Raw genomic sequence first — 19,934 nt, 5'->3', positions numbered from 1 at the left:
CAAGTTTTTCCAACTCTTTATGGAAATCTTAATTCATAACTTACACTAAATGCTAATAAAGCTTTAGAGCTGATACTTTGAAAGCTTGCATTTTTATATATAATTTTTTATATTATGTCTCATTTAAAATTAGTCTCATTTGATGGAGTAGAATGAGAGGAATCTTGACGTTTTTCTCTAGTCCCTAAAGTACGTCTACTCTCTTTATTTGGTCAGATATCTGTTGAGAAAAAAATCTTACACTGTTGACAGAGATAGTAAGACGGCATTCAAAAACTCATATATAGATCTATATAAACAACATGTCAGCAATATAAACTTCAAAACTTTCTAATGGATCATTTAAACTAAAACATTTTTATCAATTTTATCTCATTTTGATACAATAGCTTATATATATTTTAAAATGTTATGGCCAGCTATTCCTATTTTCTTTTTAATCTTTAAGTAATATAATATTTGTAGTTAAGAGATTAAAATAGGATTCCTTTGTCTTTGGAGTCAGTTCAAACCATTTCTTACTTTGCAGAATCAGTCATTGTTGAATTATTTAAGGCACTTCCCCTTCTTGCCTTTCTTCTCTTTCTTCCACCCCCCTCTGGGCAGAAAGTACTGGCTGCTGAGTTTCTGATACTGATTTCAGGACTTATTGGTCAAAATAAAATTTTTATTTTAATATGTGGCTTACTATTTTTAACAACGATTTCCCCTATTCTTATGTACCATGTCATAAATTGAGAAATAATTTAGACAGTGTATGTAAAATATAATAGAATTTTTAAGTTATAACCTTAATAGTGCTACAAACTTGCAGTTATGCCAATTAGTGAAAGTCTCAAATACTAAATACATTTGGGGATCTTGTGTTTTCCACACTTCAAAAGAAGTTATTTCATTTGCTCTTTATTCTTTATCCAAAAGAAAGTAGTTCTAAAGTTTAATTCATTACTGTTGAATATATATTACCAAAGTAATTCAGTGGTTCCTTTTCCATTTCAGATAGATTAGTGATATTTCTGTTCACGCTTAGACATTTTTATATTGATGACTGTAATCCTTTAACTTATTTTGAGCCACAGATTAAAATAACTTCTTAAGGTTATTTGAATAAATAAATGTTATTTATAATTTACATAAATTTTTATGTAAAGCATATTGCCACATGGGCAAAAAATGTACTTTCATATAGATCAATAAGCTTCAGAAACATTGGCACATTTAATTAATAAAAATATTAAAATGGAATCTAGAGCCTAAGAAACCTACTTAAGGAAATATTTTTCTTACTCTGTATTCTCTTCCAAGACTTGAAGAAGAAATGGGATATTTCTCACTTCAAATGACAACTCAGAAGATTGATGGGAATATTTTAAGGTGTGAATGATCTTGGTTGCTTAAACAAAGAAAACGTTCAAGCAAAGTCCTAATTCTTTCTAACCACTCAGAAGTTTTGCCAAGTTTAAAGTATAGTACTACAACCTTCTCATCCTAAATTCTTTTAATAATTATATTCAATTATTACCAGTCTCATTTTGAAAATCCCTTTTAGCTGTCACATCTGACATATGTTTTAATGTAGTTACTTGGTATCCATTGTAGTAGAGGTTAATTAATATTCTATTTGAGCAATTATTGAAAGTAGTGATATAATTAAGAGTTATGTGTAGGTGAATGGGGAGATTCATTTGCCTTTGACTATAAGAAGAAGAAGATTATTACAACATTTATAAGGTTCATTACAAGTCCTAGAAAATTATAAAGTGAGAAGAATTCTTTGTGAGTAGCTCCCAATCTCTCCGTATCTGCCCAAGTAGTAGCATAATATGTACATGGAAGTACTACTTTTTAAACAAAATTATTCCTTCTCTCTTTCCATCTCCACCTTCAAAATTAAATTGTTCATTCCTGTCTTTGGAGAAAGAATCTGATAAATTAGTTTACACTAGAGGTTTTGATGACCAATTCTGATATACATATTATTCCTACCAGGCTTTATTTACATCATAAAAGTTTTTGTTCAGAGCTTAGGATACATAAACATAAATAAATTATGAAATTTTTATTTAAACATTCCAGGTAAAGAGTGTTTTTAGCAGAAAGAGCCTCCCCAACACCTGCCAAATTATGCCTATACCAAACCACAATTAATAATTTTCATTATAAATGGACAGAAATGTAGTGAGTGCTTACTCAGTGTTAGGCACTGTGCTAGCTGGGAAGGATATAAAGATTTTTAACCATAGTTGGCATATTTTGTGCTTCCTGGATCCTGCCCTCAAATAGTTCAGACAAAAAGAATGTAAACCCAGTTATAGAATGAGGTAAAAATTTAATTATCAATATATGTACAGGATTAAGAAGTACTGTAGAGGTGATTTATTCTGTCAGGGTCACCTTAACAAAGAAGTTGTCATCTGACTTGATGTATAAAAAATGGGTCATTGATTAGGGATAGAAAATGGGATGAGGAAGGGAAAATGGGGAGTGATTCCTCAATGGTTACAGAGTGTGGGTGATAAAAATGTTTTGGAAATAGATTGTAGTGCTGAGATACAGTGGCTTACACCTGTAATCCCAGCACTTTGGGAGGTTGAGGCTGGAGGATCGCTTGAGCTCAGGAGTTCAAGACCAGCCTGCTGCAACAAAGTGAGACCCTGTCTCTACCAAAAAAAGAAAAAAAATTAACAGGATGTGGTCTACAGGAACTACCATGGACCTAATATTAGCCCAATGACCTACTGATAGAATAGCCATCTGACAAGAGTAGGCTAACTATAAGCAGAGCTTTTGTATGCCTCACCACTAGATTAGAGTGAGCCCAGAAACCTTAACTGCTGTACTTCTTTGATAAAAAGTGAGTAAAGTTGAAGGAACAGAAATTTGCTTTGAAAAATGGTTAGCACAACTACAGGAAACCTGCCAGTTTTTTGATTTGGGATTGATTTTGCAGTTATCATTTCTTGCTAAAATTTGTTTGCCTCTTCATCTTTTCCCTTTTTTGTCTTTTCTGATCATCCTTATATAGGCTTTTATATAATGAAAATGTGTTTCGTCTAAAATACCTACTTGATTAGAAGTTACACAGAGTATAACAAATATAAAATTTAAGATTTAAATGGTTTAGTAAAAAAGTAACTTTTCTGCCAAATTAGAAATTAAATGTTACCTCTGTTGTGGGATAAGTATCATTCTAATGATCTGTTAATTGAAAACAAAGGAAAAAGTTGAAAGGATTAAGTTAAAATTTGTACTTGAGAAAGCCTTTAGGAAATAGCTTAATTATTACCACCTGCATTGAAGGAATCTAAGTAGATTTTTACAAAGCTCAGCAATACAAATATAAATACCTATCCAATTTATGACTTTCAACAAATGTATAAAGATAGCTAAATTTAAAAATAGTTCTTTTCAACTGGTGAATGGATAAACTATGGTATATTCAAACAATGAAATATTACTCAGCAATAAAAAGGAATGAATTACTGACATTCACAGAGACATAGATGAATCTCACAAGCATTCTTCTAAGTAAAAGAAACCAGACCCAAAAAAACTTATACTATATGATTCCATTTATTTTGATAACGAAGTTCAACGCGTGACTTTGAAGAGTAGTTGGATGAATAGGTTTTTGAAGTAAATGTGGCAACAAACCACCCATGCTAAAATGGAGAATAGAGCAAGCAATAAAAAGACGTGGCAAACTGCTTTTCTGAACATCAACACAGCCCTGTATATCCCAGTTATCTCAAGGGTATCACAAAGCTACACATTGGTGATAAATGACATTTGCCATAATAAAGGTCCGTTAGCCTCAGACTGGCTATTCTATAACTAAAGAGCCAATTAACTTTCTCTGGGAAGTGTTGTTAGTATTTAGGAACATTTCTGTATATTAATAGCTGCCTCCTAATGTGATCTTATTGATCCAACCCGAGTATTATTTGGGATACAAGTTTTTGAGAAAGTTATTTTATAATGCCAGAAATGAAGAGTTATCATAATCTGTGGTTTGCAAAATACTACCACTCCCTCTAAAATAACTGAGCATAAATTTGTGAAAAGATGAAGAGTGTTCTTCACATTCCATGAGAAATTTTAGTAACAGTAGTATGCTTCATTAGTAGGGCAAAATCCTACATGATGTTTTTAATGGGACCTTTAAGCTAGAGCACTAATGGTGGGGGTAGATGATTTTCCACAAAGAAAACTACTTGGGAGAATCAATTATATTCCTATATACAAGCAAATAATAATTGGAAACCAAAATTGTAACAAAAGCAGTACAGTTTACAGTAGATCCAAAAAATTAAACACTTAGATATAAATCTGACAAAACATAGGGAATCTGTATGTTGAAAACAGAAGATGAAAGAAATAAAAGAAGACCTAAAGAAATGGAAAGGCATACCATTATTGAAACATGCTACATGGTAAAGATGTGAGTTATTCCTGAAGTGATCCATAAATATAATGCAATGCCAATCAAAACTCTAGTAGGACTTTTCAAAAATTATAGTCAGATGCTAAAATTTATATGGAAGGGCAGAGGAATGAGAATAGTTTAAACTATTTTATTATTTATTTATTTAGAGACAGAGTCTCACTCTGGTGCCCAGGCCGGAGTGCAGTGGCACAATCTCAGCTCACTGCAACTTCTGCCTCCCTGGTTCAGGTGATTCTCTTGCCTCAGCCTCCTGAGTAGCTGGGACTACAGGTGTGCGCCACCACCCCCAGCTAATGTTTCGTATTTTTAGTAGAGACGAGGTTTCACTGTGTTGTCCAGGCTGGTCTTGAACTCCTGGGCTCAGGCAATCCACCTGCCTCAGCTCCCCAAAGTACTGGGATTACAGGCTTGAGCCACTGCACCTGGCCTAAACAATTTTAAAAGAATAAAAAGTTTCAAGGAATCACACTAGTCAATTTAAAAACTTACTCTAAAGGTACAGTAGTCATGGCTACTGTACCAGAGTGGTATTTGCATAAAGATAGATACGTAGATAAATAGAATTAAATAGGGAGTTCAGAAATAGACTCCTACATATATGGCCATTTGATCTTTGACAAAGATACAAAAGCAATTCAGTGGAGAAAGGATAGTCTTTTCCGCAAAAATTGTGTTGAAACAATTGGTCATCTTTCTCTCTCCCTGTCTTTTCTCCTAGACCCCCACCACACACACAAACACACCCCAGAAACTGTGACCCAAACCTCACACATTATACAAAGATAATTTATAATGGATCGTAGTTCTAAATGTAAAACAAAACTATGAAACTTTTAGAAGAAAAACTTGGTGACCTGGGTTGGGGGAAGACTTCTTACAATTATACTGAAATCATCATACATGAAATTTAAAAATCGATAAACTGGACTTCATCAAAATTAAAAATTTAGCTCTGCAAATATACTGCCAAGAAGATGAGGAGACAAGCGACATACAGGAAGAAAATACTTGCAAATTCACATGTCCAACAAAGGAGTTATATCTAGAATATATAAGAAACTCTCAGAATTTAACAATGTGAGCCAAAGACTTGAACAGACACTTCAGCAGAGGATAAAGGGATGGCAAATGAGGGTGTGAAAAGACATCCAGCATCATTAGGCATTGGAGAATCACAAATTAAAACAATGATGAAATGCCACCACATATCTGTTAAAGTGGTTAAAATAATACGGACAGTACCAAGTATTACTGTAATAAGATGCAGAGCAACTGGAACTTTTAGACATTGATGGTGGGAACGCAAAATGGACAACCACTTTGAAAATGTTTTGGCAGTTTCTTATAAAGTTAAACGTATACTTACCATATGCTCCAACGATCGCACTCGTATTTACTCCAGAGAAATGAAAATTTATGTCCATGCAGAATCCTGTACTCACATGTTTATAGCAACTTTTTTATTCGTGACAGTCAAATGCTGGAAACAACCCAGAGGTCCTACAGTGGATGAATGCATGAACTGTGTGGTACATCCATACAATCAGCAGTAAAAAGGAGTAAACTATTGATACATGCAACTACTTGGATTAGTCTCAATGACATGCCCAGAAAGAGAAGGCAGTTTAAAGAAGTCCCATACTGTATTATTCCATTTCTATGACCTCCTTAGTAGTGGCAGAAAACAGATCAGTGGTTGTCAAGGGTTATGGGTAGGAGGAGGGGTGCCTACAAAGACATAGCATGAGAGAGTTTTTGGGGGTGATGGAACTATTCTGTATCTTGATTGTGGTAATATTTACACAAATCTATATGCATTAAAGTTCATAGAGCTGCATACCAAAAAAGTTAATTTTACTGTATAATCTGAAAAATTAAAATATTTTACAATGAAATGAGCTGCTTTACAAGGTTGTATGCAACATATTACTGAAAATGTTTAAGTATTCTGTCAAAAACTGTTTAAGGCTATATGTGGGAGACTGAACTAGGGTAATTCCAAGGTCTGTTACAATTCTCAGCAGTGATAGTGCTAATTCCAGGGAGATGCCAAGCACCAGTGACATCAAAAATCATTCGAGTTTATTCAGGTGGTTTACCACTGAAGAAATGCCTTTCCGTGTACTCAGCGGACGGTTAACTGGCATGGATGGGAGCTGAACAGGAGAAGGAGGCTGAGCAGTCACTTAAAACATTTTAAATCAGATATGTTTTTCTAGATTTTATTTGGTTTATTTTGGTTTGGTTTTGAGACAAGGTCTTGCTCTGTCGCCCAGGCTAGAGTGCAGTGGTGTGATCTCAGCTCACTGCAGCCTTGACCTCCCGGGCTCAAGCAATTCTCCCACCTCAGCCTCCTGAATAGCTGGGACTACAGGCATGTACACCATGCCTGGCTAATTTTGTTTATTTTTTTGTAGAGACCAGGTGTCCCTATGTTGCTCAGGCTGGTCTTGAACTCCTGGACTCAAGCGATTCTCCTGCCTTGGCCTCCCAAAGTGCTGAGATTACAGGCATGAGCCACCATGCTCAGCGTATTTTTATGATGTAATATATTTTAATATGGTTCTATAATACATTTTATTATAGTTTGACCATAATTTTATCTACTTTTACTCTACTACATTTTTATAGTGCTCTATCAGCATATTTTATTAATACCTTTGTTTCCTTTTGAAGTCTTCAAAATAATATTGATTATTGATACATACTTAGAAATATAAGGTTTATTCTGTTATTTACATTATATCTGCATTATAATGAATGTGATCCATTGAAATTGTATTGTTGATAGAATTTGAACTAACTTAGAATTATTTGGTTTTATTTGACTTGTGAGAGAAGAACTAATTTTAATTGTTTGGTAGAACCACAGTTCTTTTCTGTTAGGCTTTAAGTAGAACCTGTATTAACCACTAAATAAGATAATGTGTCTTTGAAAAGTAATTTCGTTCATTTCAATATTTTTTAGCAAAATATGCAAAGCAATTTAAGAAGTTCAAAGAACTTTCATAATAGGAGCGGAAAACTTAATAAAAAGTTTCTTTATGAGACCAATGAGTCTTTGCATGGATTTTTTTGCAGCTGTAGTCTATAAAAGAAATGCACTTTTAAGGAACCTCTTGGTTTTAAATAATTTATTTAGCTTATTACATAGTTCAGCTTTCCCCGTGAGTCAGTTTTAAGTTTCTTTTTTTAACTTGTATTTTGCAGGATGGAGGTTTGCTTCTGAATAACCCTTCGGCATTAGCTATGCATGAGTGTAAATGTCTTTGGCCAGATGTGCCGTTAGAGTGCATAGTATCCCTGGGCACTGGACGTTATGAGAGTGATGTGAGAAACACGGTAACATACACAAGCTTGAAAACTAAACTTTCTAATGTTATCAACAGTGCTACAGATACAGAAGGTTAGTCTTGTTTGCTGCTTTAAAATACTTCAACTTCTAGCATTCTAGCAGTTTTTTGGTGGCATTTGTTGGTCCTAACTGCAAAGGCATATGATATGTCTGTATTGTGGATTTAGGAAGTACATGGGAGGAAACATTTTGTTGTTTTCCTTTCTCACTTGTTTCTTGTTAGGTGACTCTAGAACAGAGACTGTTTTCCATTTGAGAGCTAGTGCTACCTTTGCCCACTTACTGTTGGAGAAGTACCTAAAGCTGGATAGCACAACATTTTGTTGGAGACTCTGAAGCCAGTTAAGAAAGGGAAAAGCAACAAAAGGAGTCAGATTTGTTCAAACATATACATGATAGCAAAGATTTAGAGTAAAGGGCATTCAATTATTTAATACTGTCAAGGCAAACTGGAATGAGAATGTGTTCTTGCTTTTACTCTTGTTGCTCCTATAGTTTAATCTTCATACAGAGACCAAAGTCATCCTTTTAAAATGCAAATTAGGTTGGGCACGATGGCTCATACCAGTAATCCCAGCACTTTGGGAGGCCGAGGCGGTTGGATCACTTGAGGTCAGGAGTTTGAGACCAGCCTGATGAGTGTGGTAAAACACCATCTCTACTGAAAATACAAAAAATTAGCCAGGCATGGTAGTGTGCACCTGTAATTCCAGCTCCTTGGAAGGCTGAGGCAGGAGAATCACTTGAGCCTTGGGGGCAGAGGTTGCAGTGAGCCAAGATTGTGCCACTATACTCTAGCCTGAGCTACAGAGCAAGACTCCATCTCAAAAAAAAACAAAAACAAATTAAATAATGTCTGTCTGCTTCTCAAAACCCTCTTTCAAGTGTGTACCTTCTCTACAGTGTGTCCAACCACCGGATAATTCTTGGTGGTCACCAACCTTGCTAAGAACTCTCCTGCCTCAGGGCCTCTGCAGTTGCTGTACTCTCTCTCTATAAGGCTATTTCCCCAGATAGGCACTTGACCCTTATTTCATTCAGGTCTCTGTTGAAATGTCAGAGGGACCTCAGAGAAACCTTTCCTGACTGCTTTTCCATTTTCCTTATCATCTCACTCTAATTTCTTAGCCTGCTTCTTTTTCTCTTTTTCTCTTACAGCATTTATCTCATTGTAATTATATATTACATATTTGATTGTTTACTTATTATCCTTCTGTCCCACAAGAATGCAAGGCAAGAATTTATCCAGTTTACTTTGACTTACCCAGTTTGCTGTTGACTCCAGTGCCTGGCATATAGTAGGCATTCAGTGAGTGTATGTTGAATTTCAGGTTTTGGCCTTGAGGTGTTTGTGTGTGTGTGTGTGTTTCTTAGAAACAGGATCTCACTTTGTTGCCCAGGCTGGAACGCAGTGACAATGATAGCTCACTGCAGCCTCAAACTCCTGGGCTCAACCAGTCCTCCCACCTTAGTCTCCTGAGTAGCTGGGACTACAGGTGCATACCATTGCACCCAGCTAATTTTTCAGACCTTTTTTTGTAGAGATGGGGTCTCCCTGTGTTGCCCAGGCTGGTCTTGAACTCCTGACTTTAAGTGATCCTCCTGCCTTGGCCTCCTGAAGTGCTAGGATTACTAGCATGGGCCACTGGGCCTTTCCTTGAGGTTTAGATTTCCTCATTTTACTATTTTGTTTTTAATTATTGGGTGAAATGTTTTACTAAATTAAAAAAATTATTACCACTTAACAGCTGCTTGTATTTGAATCTCATTCTTTTCATATCAGCATATTATTGGCCAAGTCATTAACATAAGTGAGAATCTTAAACTCCCCACTGAGGACTTTTATTCATTGAATGAAAACCAAAAAAAAAGCTCATATGCTAGATTTTTCACTATCTGAAATTTTGTTGCCAGATCAGTGAAATACTCTTTTTCTCCCAGCTTTATTGAGGTCAGACTGACATAAAAATTGTATATATTTAAGTTGTACAACATGTTGTTTTATTATAAGTATACCTTGTGTAATGATTCCCACAATCCAGCTAATAAGCATATCTGTCACCTGACATAGTTACTATTTTGTGTGTGCCTGGTAAGAACACTTAAGATTTACTCCCGTAGCAAATTTAAAGTAAACAAAACTTAATACATTGTTATTAACTATAGTTACCATGCTGTACAGCAGATCTCTAGTAGGTAGTCATAACTGAAAATTTGTACCCTTTGACCAACATCTCCCCATTTCCCCCACTCCCCAGTGTCTGGCAACCACCATTCTCCTCTGTTTTTTTTAGTTCAACTATTTTAGATTCCACATGTAAATGTTACTGTGCACTACTCACTTTCCTGTGTCTGGCTTAGTTCCCTTAGCAGAATATCTTCCAAGTTCATCCACGTTGTTGCAAGTGGCAGGATTTCCTTCTTTTTTAAGGCAGAATAGGATTCTTGTGTGTGTGTATATACTGTAATTCCTTTATCCCTTCATTCATCCATGGACACAGGTTGTTTTCATATCTTGGCTATTGTGAATAATGCTGCAGTGAACATGGGTGAGCAGCAATCCCTTCAAAATAACGATTTCATTTCCTTCAGATATATACCCGGAGTGGGATTGCTGGATCATATGGTAGTTCTCTTTTTAATTTTTTGAGGAACCTCCATACTGTTTTCTGTACTAGCTGTACCAATTTACATTCCTATAAACAGTTTACAAGGGTTCCTTTTCCCCAGTTCCTTGCCAACACCTATTATCTCTTGTCTTTTTTATAACAGCCATCCTAACAGGTGTAAGGTGGGATCTCATTGTGGTTTTGATTCACATTTCCCTGATGGCTCAATAAAATATCCTTACCGTAAGCCATTTGCTGAGACAAGTGGCTTTAGTCGGGCAGTCTCATAAGAGTTAAGTCTGTACTTTGTGCAAACCATGTAATGGGCTTATTTGGAATTTTCAAGAAACATGAAATGTTGCCTCAGTGTACCTGCACTCCAGTTAATAAGACAAATGAGTAAAAATTGAATAAACTTAGTTAACTTTGAAAAAGATATAACAAGAATTATATTGAAACATGCACTTACTAATACTAAATTGCTGTTGGCCCACAAAAACAATTTTATAGGGTTTAATCTGTGGTGAATTGCTAAATAAATGGTAAATGATTGTAAGTGATTAAGACTATGAATTAAGAAAAGGAATGAGAAAACTTGATTGGTGTAGACAGCTTATAAGACATAAAGTAGACTTGATATGGGTCTTAAAGGATGTATAGGATTTGGACATTTTAAAAGAGAGTTAAGACTTCCTCTTCTGGACATCATAAACTATTAGGGACCAGATATTTCCTCTTACCTTAAACAACTAGAAAAGTAGACAAAACAATGATTTTCAGACATTAGAAAACAGGTAACATAGGACAGTGATCTCTGAAAGGAGAATGAATGAGGTCATCACTATTATTGTCCAGCTTGCTGCCTGAAAAGAGTTTCTACACTATAGCATAGTTTCTATTCTATAGCACCAGAAAAGTGGGGTAGTCTCAGTGGGAGTTGTGGAAACAAAGTTTGCAGTTCAAGGAGGCTAAGGAAACTAAAATTTGTGGGCTACATGCAAGATCTGAACAGTGAAAACTACAAAACATTACTGAGAGAAATTAAAGACCTAAATAAATCAATACATATACTGTGTTCATGAATTGGAAATCTCAATATTGTTAAGGTATCACATCACAAATTGATATGTAGATTCAATACAATTCCTGTCAAAATCCAAGCAGGCTTTTGAGGGATAGAGATTAACAAGCTGACTGTAAAATGTATATGGATATGCAAAGGACCCAGAATAGTGGTCTCCAACCTCTTTGGTCCCAAGGACTGGTTTCGTGGAAGATAGTTTTTCCGCACATGGGGGCGGGGAGGGGAGGGATGGTTTTGGGATAATTCAAGCACATTACATTTATTGTGTACTTTATTTCTAGTATTATTACATTGTAATATATAATAAGTATACAGCTCACCATAATGTAGAACTGGGAGCCCTGAGCTTGTTTTCCTCCAACTAGATGGTCTTATCTAGGGATGATGGGAGACAGTGACAGATCATCAGGCATTAGATTCACCTAAGGAGCACGCAACCTAGATCCCTTGCATGCTCAGTTCACAATAGGGTTTGCAGTCTTATGAGAATCTCATGCCACCACTGATCTGACAGGAGGTGGAGCTGAGGCAGTAATGCAAGCGATGGAGAGTGGCTGTATATACAGATGAAGCTTTGCTTACTGGCCCTGCCACTCACCCCCTGCTGTGCAGCCCATGGGTTGGGGACCCCTGACCTAGAATATCTGACACAATTTTGAAAAAGAAAAAAAAGTTGGAGGACTTACATCTGCTGATTTAAAGACTATAAAACTACATTAAGCAAGGAACTGTGGTGTTTGAATAAAGATAGACATATAAATCAATGGTATGTAATAGAGAGTCCAGAAATTGATTTATACATGTAAACTCAAAAGACTTTTTACAAAGATGCTAAGGTAACTCAGTGGGAAAGGACAGTCTTTTCAACAAATGATCCGGGACTATTAGATACCTGTATCCACAGCGTTGACCTTGACCCTTTGCACCATACACAAAAGTAACTTGCAATGCATCACAGTCGTTCGTGGCTAATAGGCAGAAATACAACTGATTTTTCTTATTGACCTTATATAACTTCAAACTTGCTAAACTCACTTATTCTAGTAGCTTTCTATAGCTTTCTCAAAATTGTCAACATAGGCAACCAGGTTGTCTATAGAGTTTTACTTCCTTTTTAATCTACATGCCCTTCATTTCCTTTTAATGCTTTACGGCACTGAAAAGGACCCTCCAGTACAATGCTTACTGGAAGGTGTGAGACTAGACATCTTACCCTGTTCCTGATCTTAGATGGAAACCTGAATCTAAGAGCTGAAACTATAAAACATATAGAAGAATATGCTGGAGAAAATCTTAATGACCTTTGGTAGATAAAGATTTTTTTAGATAGGACATAGAAAATATGAATCAGAAAGGAAAGAAAGAGATAAATTAGACTTCAAATTACAAATTCTGCTCTTTAAAAGGTATTTTTTATAAAATGAAAAGGCAAGTCATACACTAAAATATTGATAAAACATGTATCTGACCCGTCATGAGGTATAATACATAATCAAGTTCAAAATATATAGAGAATTCTCATATAACATATGTATGTATATATATAAAAAATAATAGGCTGGGTATGGTGGTTCACACCTGTAATCCCAGCACTTTGGGTGGATCGGTTGAGTCCAGAAGTTTGAGACCAGCCTGGTCAATATAGTGAGATCCCATCTCTACAGAAAAATAAAAAACTATCTGGGCATGGTGGCACACACCTGTAGTCCCAGCTACTTGGGAGGCTGAGGCAGGAGGATCACTTGAGCCCAGGAGTTCGAGGTTGCGGTGAGCCATGATTGCACCACTGTCATATATATAGGACACAGCAATTCAGTGAAAAAACTGGGCAAAAGATTTAAACAGACACTTCATTAAAGAAGATATACAAATGACTAATAAGTACATGAAAACCTTCTCAACATAATTAGTCATTAGGGAAATAAAAATTAAACCACAAGATACCACTACCTCTATAATGCAAAACTTAAGACTTGACATACTAACTTTGGGCAAAGATGTAGAGCAGTGAGAACTCTAATATATTAGTGGTTGGAATACAAAAATGGAAGACAGTGTGGCAGGTTTTTTTAAAAATAAGCATACCCTTTACCATATGAACCAGCAATTTTATTCCTAGGTTTTTGCCCAAGGGAAATGCAATCATATGCACATGAAGACTTACGTGTAAATGTTTATAATCGGGTTATTTCTAGTAGCTAAAAACTGAAGAGAGCCAGACCAGAACTGCAGAGAACAAATTGTGTTGTATCTATACAATGGAACACCATTTAGCAATGAAAAGAAAGGAACTATTGATATATGCTACAACATGGATGAATCTCAAAAGTATTTTGTCCATAAAAGAAGGTAGATACTTTTGATTCTGTTTGTATGAAATTCTAGGAAAGGGAAAGTGGGCACCAACTATAAAGAGGCTTGAAGGAACTTTTTACAGTGATGGAAATGGCTATGTCATGATTATTGTTGTGCTTACACAAGTGTATACATTTGTCAAAACTTGTCAAACTATACAGTTAAAATTGGTGAATTGCACTGGACGTAAATGATATGTCAATGAAGATGATCCCAAAAAAAAGGAAAGTTGGAAAGGGCATTTCAGCAGTGGTGAACAGTATGACCAAAAGCACAGAGAGAATAGAAGAAATATACTAATTTCACAGAATAATGTATTTTGGAAGATGAATTTTATCTTATAGTTTTACCCATTATTATGGATTACTTCTACTGTCAGTTTGAATAATGAAATTAGTGAATCTTTGTAATGTGCCTAAAAAGAAGTTAATTTTAAATAAAGACAAATTAACAGTTCATTGCTCACTTTATCCCCTCTTTTCTTATCCCCTTATCCTTTTCTTTTTTGCTTTAACAGAAGTCCATATAATGCTTGATGGCCTGTTACCTCCTGACACCTATTTTAGATTCAATCCTGTAATGTGTGAAAACATACCTCTAGATGAAAGTCGAAATGAAAAGCTGGATCAGCTGCAGTTGGAAGGGTTGAAATACATAGAAAGAAATGAACAAAAAATGAAAAAAGTTGCAAAAATATTAAGTCAAGAAAAAACAACTCTGCAGAAAATTAATGATTGGATAAAATTAAAAACTGATATGTATGAAGGACTTCCATTCTTTTCAAAATTGTGATGAGTATATGCTTATGTTCTCATAAATGAAGGCCTGTTTAGAAGATCAACCACATTCAATAAGGAATTGTGGGGTTCGACATGAGTTAACTTTGAAATACGTATGAATGCTGGAGAATCCTGAAAAAGACGGCGCTTCAACCAGCTTGCATAGCACAGAGAATATTCTTGGTTACAGAATTCATATGGGAACTAGGCTTTTAAGATGTTGATAATTAACTAAGCTTTAGTAACCCTTGCTGTGCTAGTAGATTTTAGTAGATATTGGTGTTATATTGTTTGATGTTTGAAAATATATTAATATATGTGCCGAACAAGAAACCGAAAGCTATATTGTACTGTGTATTTTTACTTTAGTCCTCATAATCATGTTGAATTTATGTGATCATTGGTTTTATTTCATATGGAAAAGCTAATTTCTTCTTAAATTTACATTACCTAATATTCTCACTAGCTAGGTTCCCCAATCCACACTGCCTTTTATTGTAATATCATCTAAATAGATGCAGAAAAATGGAATTTTCTCTATTAAAGTATTTTGCATTTGACATAAAAAAGAACCAGATACAGTTTTCTATTCAGATATGTTTATTTTAACATTGTTTGGTTAAAAAAGGTGAAGTTCCAGTCAACCACTTTTTACCCCTGAAATTTCAAGATAATGCTATATTAACTTTTCCAGATCTAACACTAGCTTATTCTTCCCTGTTATAAAATGGTTTGAACTTACTGAGGAGATATTCCTATCATTAACAAAAATAAACTATTTAAATAATCTGTTGTTAAAAGGCTAATGTCATTTTAAAATTAATTTTTGTTCATAATGTAGCTCCCCTTTAGCCTTTGAATACACCTGGCAGCAGTATGCTTAAAAATAAGAAGTTAGTTGCCTGGCGCAGTAGCTCACACCTGTAATCCCAGCACTTTGGGAGGCCGAGGCAGGCAGATCACCTGACGTCAGGAGTCCAAGACCAGCCTGGCCAACACGGTAAAACCTCGTCTCTAATAAAAATACAAACATTAGCCCGGCATGGTGGCGCACACCTATAGTCCCAGCTACTCGGGAGGCTAAGGCAGGAGAATGGCTTGAACCTGAGAGACGGAGGTTGCAGTGAGCCAAATAGCACCAGTGCACTCCAGCCTAGGCGACACAGCGAGACTCCATCTCAAAAAAAAAAAAAAAAAAAAAAAAAGTTAGGCTTGTTTTACCTTATTAACTCCTTTGAACTGTCTGGATTTCATGGAAGTTGGTAAGATGCACTTACATGGAACATTGTTTATGCCAAACAAACTCATCTTTATTGTATCTATTTGTCACATAAATCCTTACATGGAATGTTTTGATTTCTTAAGAAAAATGAAACAAAGGTTAGCGCCCCTTGTTTTAGACATACAAACTAAAGCTAGACCCTGTTGCCCAGATAGTCATATTGCTTCTTTGCAATATCAATTCACAGAGGCTGTGAGATGTGGTTCAAAGAGTGGAGTTGAGAGTCTGGATGCTAATCCTGCCTTTGCTGCAAGAACCCTTCTGTTTGTTACCTTGAGGAAGGCAAATGTCTGTAGGCTTTGCATATCTCATTTGTAAAATGAGGAAAGCTAGCTGTAAAATTTTCTAACATCCGAGTTATATAAACTTTAGACATAGTATAAAATAGGAAACTACCAATGATTTCTAAAGATAATATAGTTCTTTCAGACCACAAATAATACATAATAACATGCAACTAAGAACAATTTTCTTGTAAATGCAAGAAAAAAACAAATAATTGGGAATCAGAATATTTCTGGGAATTCTTCGTAATAAAGCAAATTTCAAGCACAATAAAGTAATATTTATGCATATTTACATATTTGCACCTCATCATAAGGTCACTCTAGTCCTAAACTGATGTAGTTCATCTGTTTTACAGCTGAAGTTAAGTATGTCCCTTATTTGTGCTTGGCTTATTTCTTTCTTAAATAATACATTACACAAGTGAACTCTGGCCATGGCTTCTTTCTTTCTTTCTTTCTTTTTTTTTTTCTTTTTTTTTTTTTTTTTTGAAGTTTCCCATATATACAACTCAGTCCTTTTTTTACTGACACCTAATATAAACCACGTAGCATGGCACCTACCATCCCTATTTCTTTAGCTCTTTTCACTCTCAAACAAAAGGCAAACCCAGTTGTGTGGTGCACCAGTTTTCAACCATTCTTGTCCTCATTTGTACTTGAAACTGGTTTTCTGAAGAACTGTAATTCACCTGAGATAACCCTCATTTTATAACAAGGCCAGTGCTTGCTTTATCCAAAGGAACCCAAAAAGTAAATCCTGCAAATAATACAAGATGGCAATAGAAACAGATGTGAAAATGAATTTTCAGTCTTATACAGGTAAAATATTTGCCCTTTTCAAAAAGGCAAAGAGGAGGAATGGTCTATTTTATAAATGTAATAAATTCCTCAACTCTTATTTTTTAAATATAGAATAAAAATTGTTTTAATGCTCAGGTTTTCCTGAGTGTCTCAGAAGTCTTATTTCAATAGTAAATGGTGTACTGGTAATATTTCAGTTCCATTCTTGTTGCAGATACTATTCTTTATTAAAATAGTACTTCATGGCCAGGGACAGTGGCTCACACCTGTAATCCCAGCACTTTTGGAGGCCCAGGCAGGCGGATCACTTGAGGTCAGGAGTTCAAGACCAGCCTGACCAACATGGTGAAACCTCATCTCTACTAAAAATACAAAAATTAGGCCGGGCACGGTGGCTCACGCCTGTAATCCCAGCACTTTGGGAGGCCGAGGCGGGTGGATCACCTGAGATCAGGAGTTTGAGACCAGCCTGACCAACATGGTGAAACTCCGTCTCTACTAAAAATACAAAAAAAATTAGCTAGGTGTGGTGGTGGGTGCCTATAATCCCAGCTACTCGGATGCTGAGGCAGGAGAATCGCTTGGAACCTGGGAGGCAGAGACTGCAGTGAGCTGAGATCATGCTATTGCACTGCAGCCTGGGCAAAAAGAGCAAAACTCCGTCTCAAAAAAAAAAAAAAAATTAGTTGGGCACGCTCCTGTAATCCCAGCTGCTCGGGAGGCTGAGGCAGGAGAATTGCTTGAACCGGAGAGGCGGAGGTTGCAGTGATCCAAGATAGCACCACGCACCACTGCACTCCAGCCTGGGCGACAGAGTGGGACACAGTCTCAAAAAAAAAAGTACTTCAGATAGAGTTGTCCCTAGAGGCATTTGGGCTAGATGGGATTTCCCCTAGAGGGTAGAGAGAGCCCAGCCTGGGTTATAACTACACTGTGCACTACTTCTTCCTAAACCACATTTTTTTTTTTCTTGAGATGGAGTTTTGCTCTTCTCGCCCAGGCTGGAGTGCAATGACACGATCTCGGCTCACTGAAACCTCCACCTCCCGGATTCAAGCGATACTCCTGCCTCAGCCTTCCAAGTAGCTAGGATTCCGAGTACCTTGCACCACTATGCCCGGCTAATTTTTTTGTATTTTTAATAGAAACGGGGTTTCTCCATGTTGGTCAGGCTGGTCTCGAACTCCCGACCTCAGGTGATCCGCCTGCCTCAGCCTCCCAAAGTGCTGGGATTACAGGCGTGAGCCACTGCGCCCGGCCTGAAAGGAATCTTTTGAGGGGAAAGGGAGTCACAAAAGTATGCAGTCTGAGGGCATAAAGGGGAATCTCACAACTTTGTTTTGGTGGTAGGAGGGAGGGGCTCCCTCTGAGCTTTTCCCCCCCAGCAACTAGTAACAGCTGAGCTGCTGATTAGTGGGGTAGCTAGGACCTCTAAAGTTTGAAGCTCAGAATTGTACCTAACCCGCTATGCCCTAGAAATGGTCCTAGTCACACTTTTGAATATTTCACAAGTGTCTGTGCCAGTATTGTGACTAGAACATAGCTAACATTTGAGTGCTTGCTGAGTACCAGGAACTGAGCTCAGCAGGTTACATTAAATTGTCACAATAAGCCTACAAGGTGAATAGCAGTATTATCCCTTTGTTAGAAAAAGTTGCCCAAGATAATTACAGCTAGAGAGCGATAGAGCTAGGACCAGTCCATTGTCTTAGCCACAACTCTTCCTATCTCTCTTTCCCGGAATGTCTTTCCTGGAATGTTGTGAAGTGACTTCAAATCTAGTTTACTAAACTGAATCTGTGAAATTTGGGGTTTAATCAGTGGAGAAATGTACTTGTCTCAGTAAATGTCCTCTCAGTCTTCATAACTTCAGAGGGGTTTTTTTTTTTTTTTGGAAAAAAAATTATTACAACATCAAATTATGTGAATACTTCTCTTTATCTCTTCATTTATTAACACAATGGTCTTACCCATCTCCTGGAAGGTTTGCAAATCTGGGAGTGGCGAGAAGCGAGATTGTCTGGGGGAATCGCCAGCATTAAGTACTCCAGGAGACAGATAATAAATGTTAGGGGATGCAATGGGCATTGGACAGCCCCTCATGAATAATTCTTCCACCCAAAATACCAACATTTCTCCCTTTTAGAAACTCTGAGCTACTCATCCACAAAATGCAAGTAATGAATTTCTTCCACAACAAATTAAAGGTATACTTTGCCCAGTCAGGGTGCATAAACCATTTGTAAAATTCCATTCCAGTTCAATCCCAACTGGAATTATTTTTGCATTCATTGGTCCTCCTCCTTTTTTTTTTTTTTTGCCAAGTTTAAATACAATCAAACTGTTCACTTAATCTCACTTTTTTGGAGCAAATCTATGGCAATTACTCTTCCATGACTAGGAAATAGGAAGGAGGGGATCACATTAAAAAAACAGTTTGTTCTGTTCCTGGCAGGAGCTATGTACCATCCAAAAAAGATTCATAGAGTACAGATGTCCCTAGGCTAAACCGTCGGCTGTGTTGGTCCAAGGGTTTGATAAATGTCTCTCTCAGAAGTCACACTGATTGCTTTGTTTATTGTAACCTTTATTCAGCTTGATGCGAGTGGATTGAAATTCATTACACTTCACAGATATGCATTATTAGCTTGGATAATTAATTATTTTGATAAAAATAAAGTATTGACTGTAACGTTGACTTATCTTCATGATAAAAATCTTTAACATTCTTATAGATTCATTCCTTGCCCCTGAACAATATAAATTTTGAGATGGTATTTTAAGGACTTCAGTCTGATTCAATAGGAACAGGTTATATGGTCCAAAATGGTTGAATGTTCCAGTAATAGCTGTAGCTAACATTTATTGCCATTTAATCTTCACAACAACCTTACGAGGCAGGTATCATCATTATTCCTATTTTATGTAGTAACAC

General features: G+C 36.3%; 1 protein-coding gene across 4 annotated transcripts in view; it reads left to right on the top strand.

The window, feature by feature from the left end:
• Positions 1 to 17,136, top strand: part of PNPLA8 (patatin like phospholipase domain containing 8) — a 45,107-nt gene extending 27,971 nt beyond the window's left edge. For 2 of the 4 annotated variants that reach the window (XM_057302946.2, XM_057302945.2), the window contains exons 8-9: positions 7,658 to 7,853; positions 14,368 to 17,136. In XM_057302946.2, coding sequence (XP_057158929.1) covers positions 7,658 to 7,853; positions 14,368 to 14,642 — 471 coding nt within the window. In that variant the 3' untranslated portion in view covers positions 14,643 to 17,136. The remainder of the gene's footprint in view (positions 1 to 7,657; positions 7,854 to 14,367) is intronic. The other 2 variants (XM_055114830.3, XM_063606339.1) reach the window with 1 other exon arrangement.
• The last annotated feature ends 2,798 nt before the right edge of the window (positions 17,137 to 19,934 follow it).

The sequence above is a fragment of the Pan paniscus genome, chromosome 6, assembly GCF_029289425.2.
Source record: "Pan paniscus chromosome 6, NHGRI_mPanPan1-v2.0_pri, whole genome shotgun sequence".
Lineage (NCBI taxonomy): Eukaryota > Metazoa > Chordata > Mammalia > Primates > Hominidae > Pan > Pan paniscus.
The sequence above is the reverse complement of the archived record's forward strand: the minus strand, read 5'-3'. Positions and strand labels throughout refer to the sequence as shown.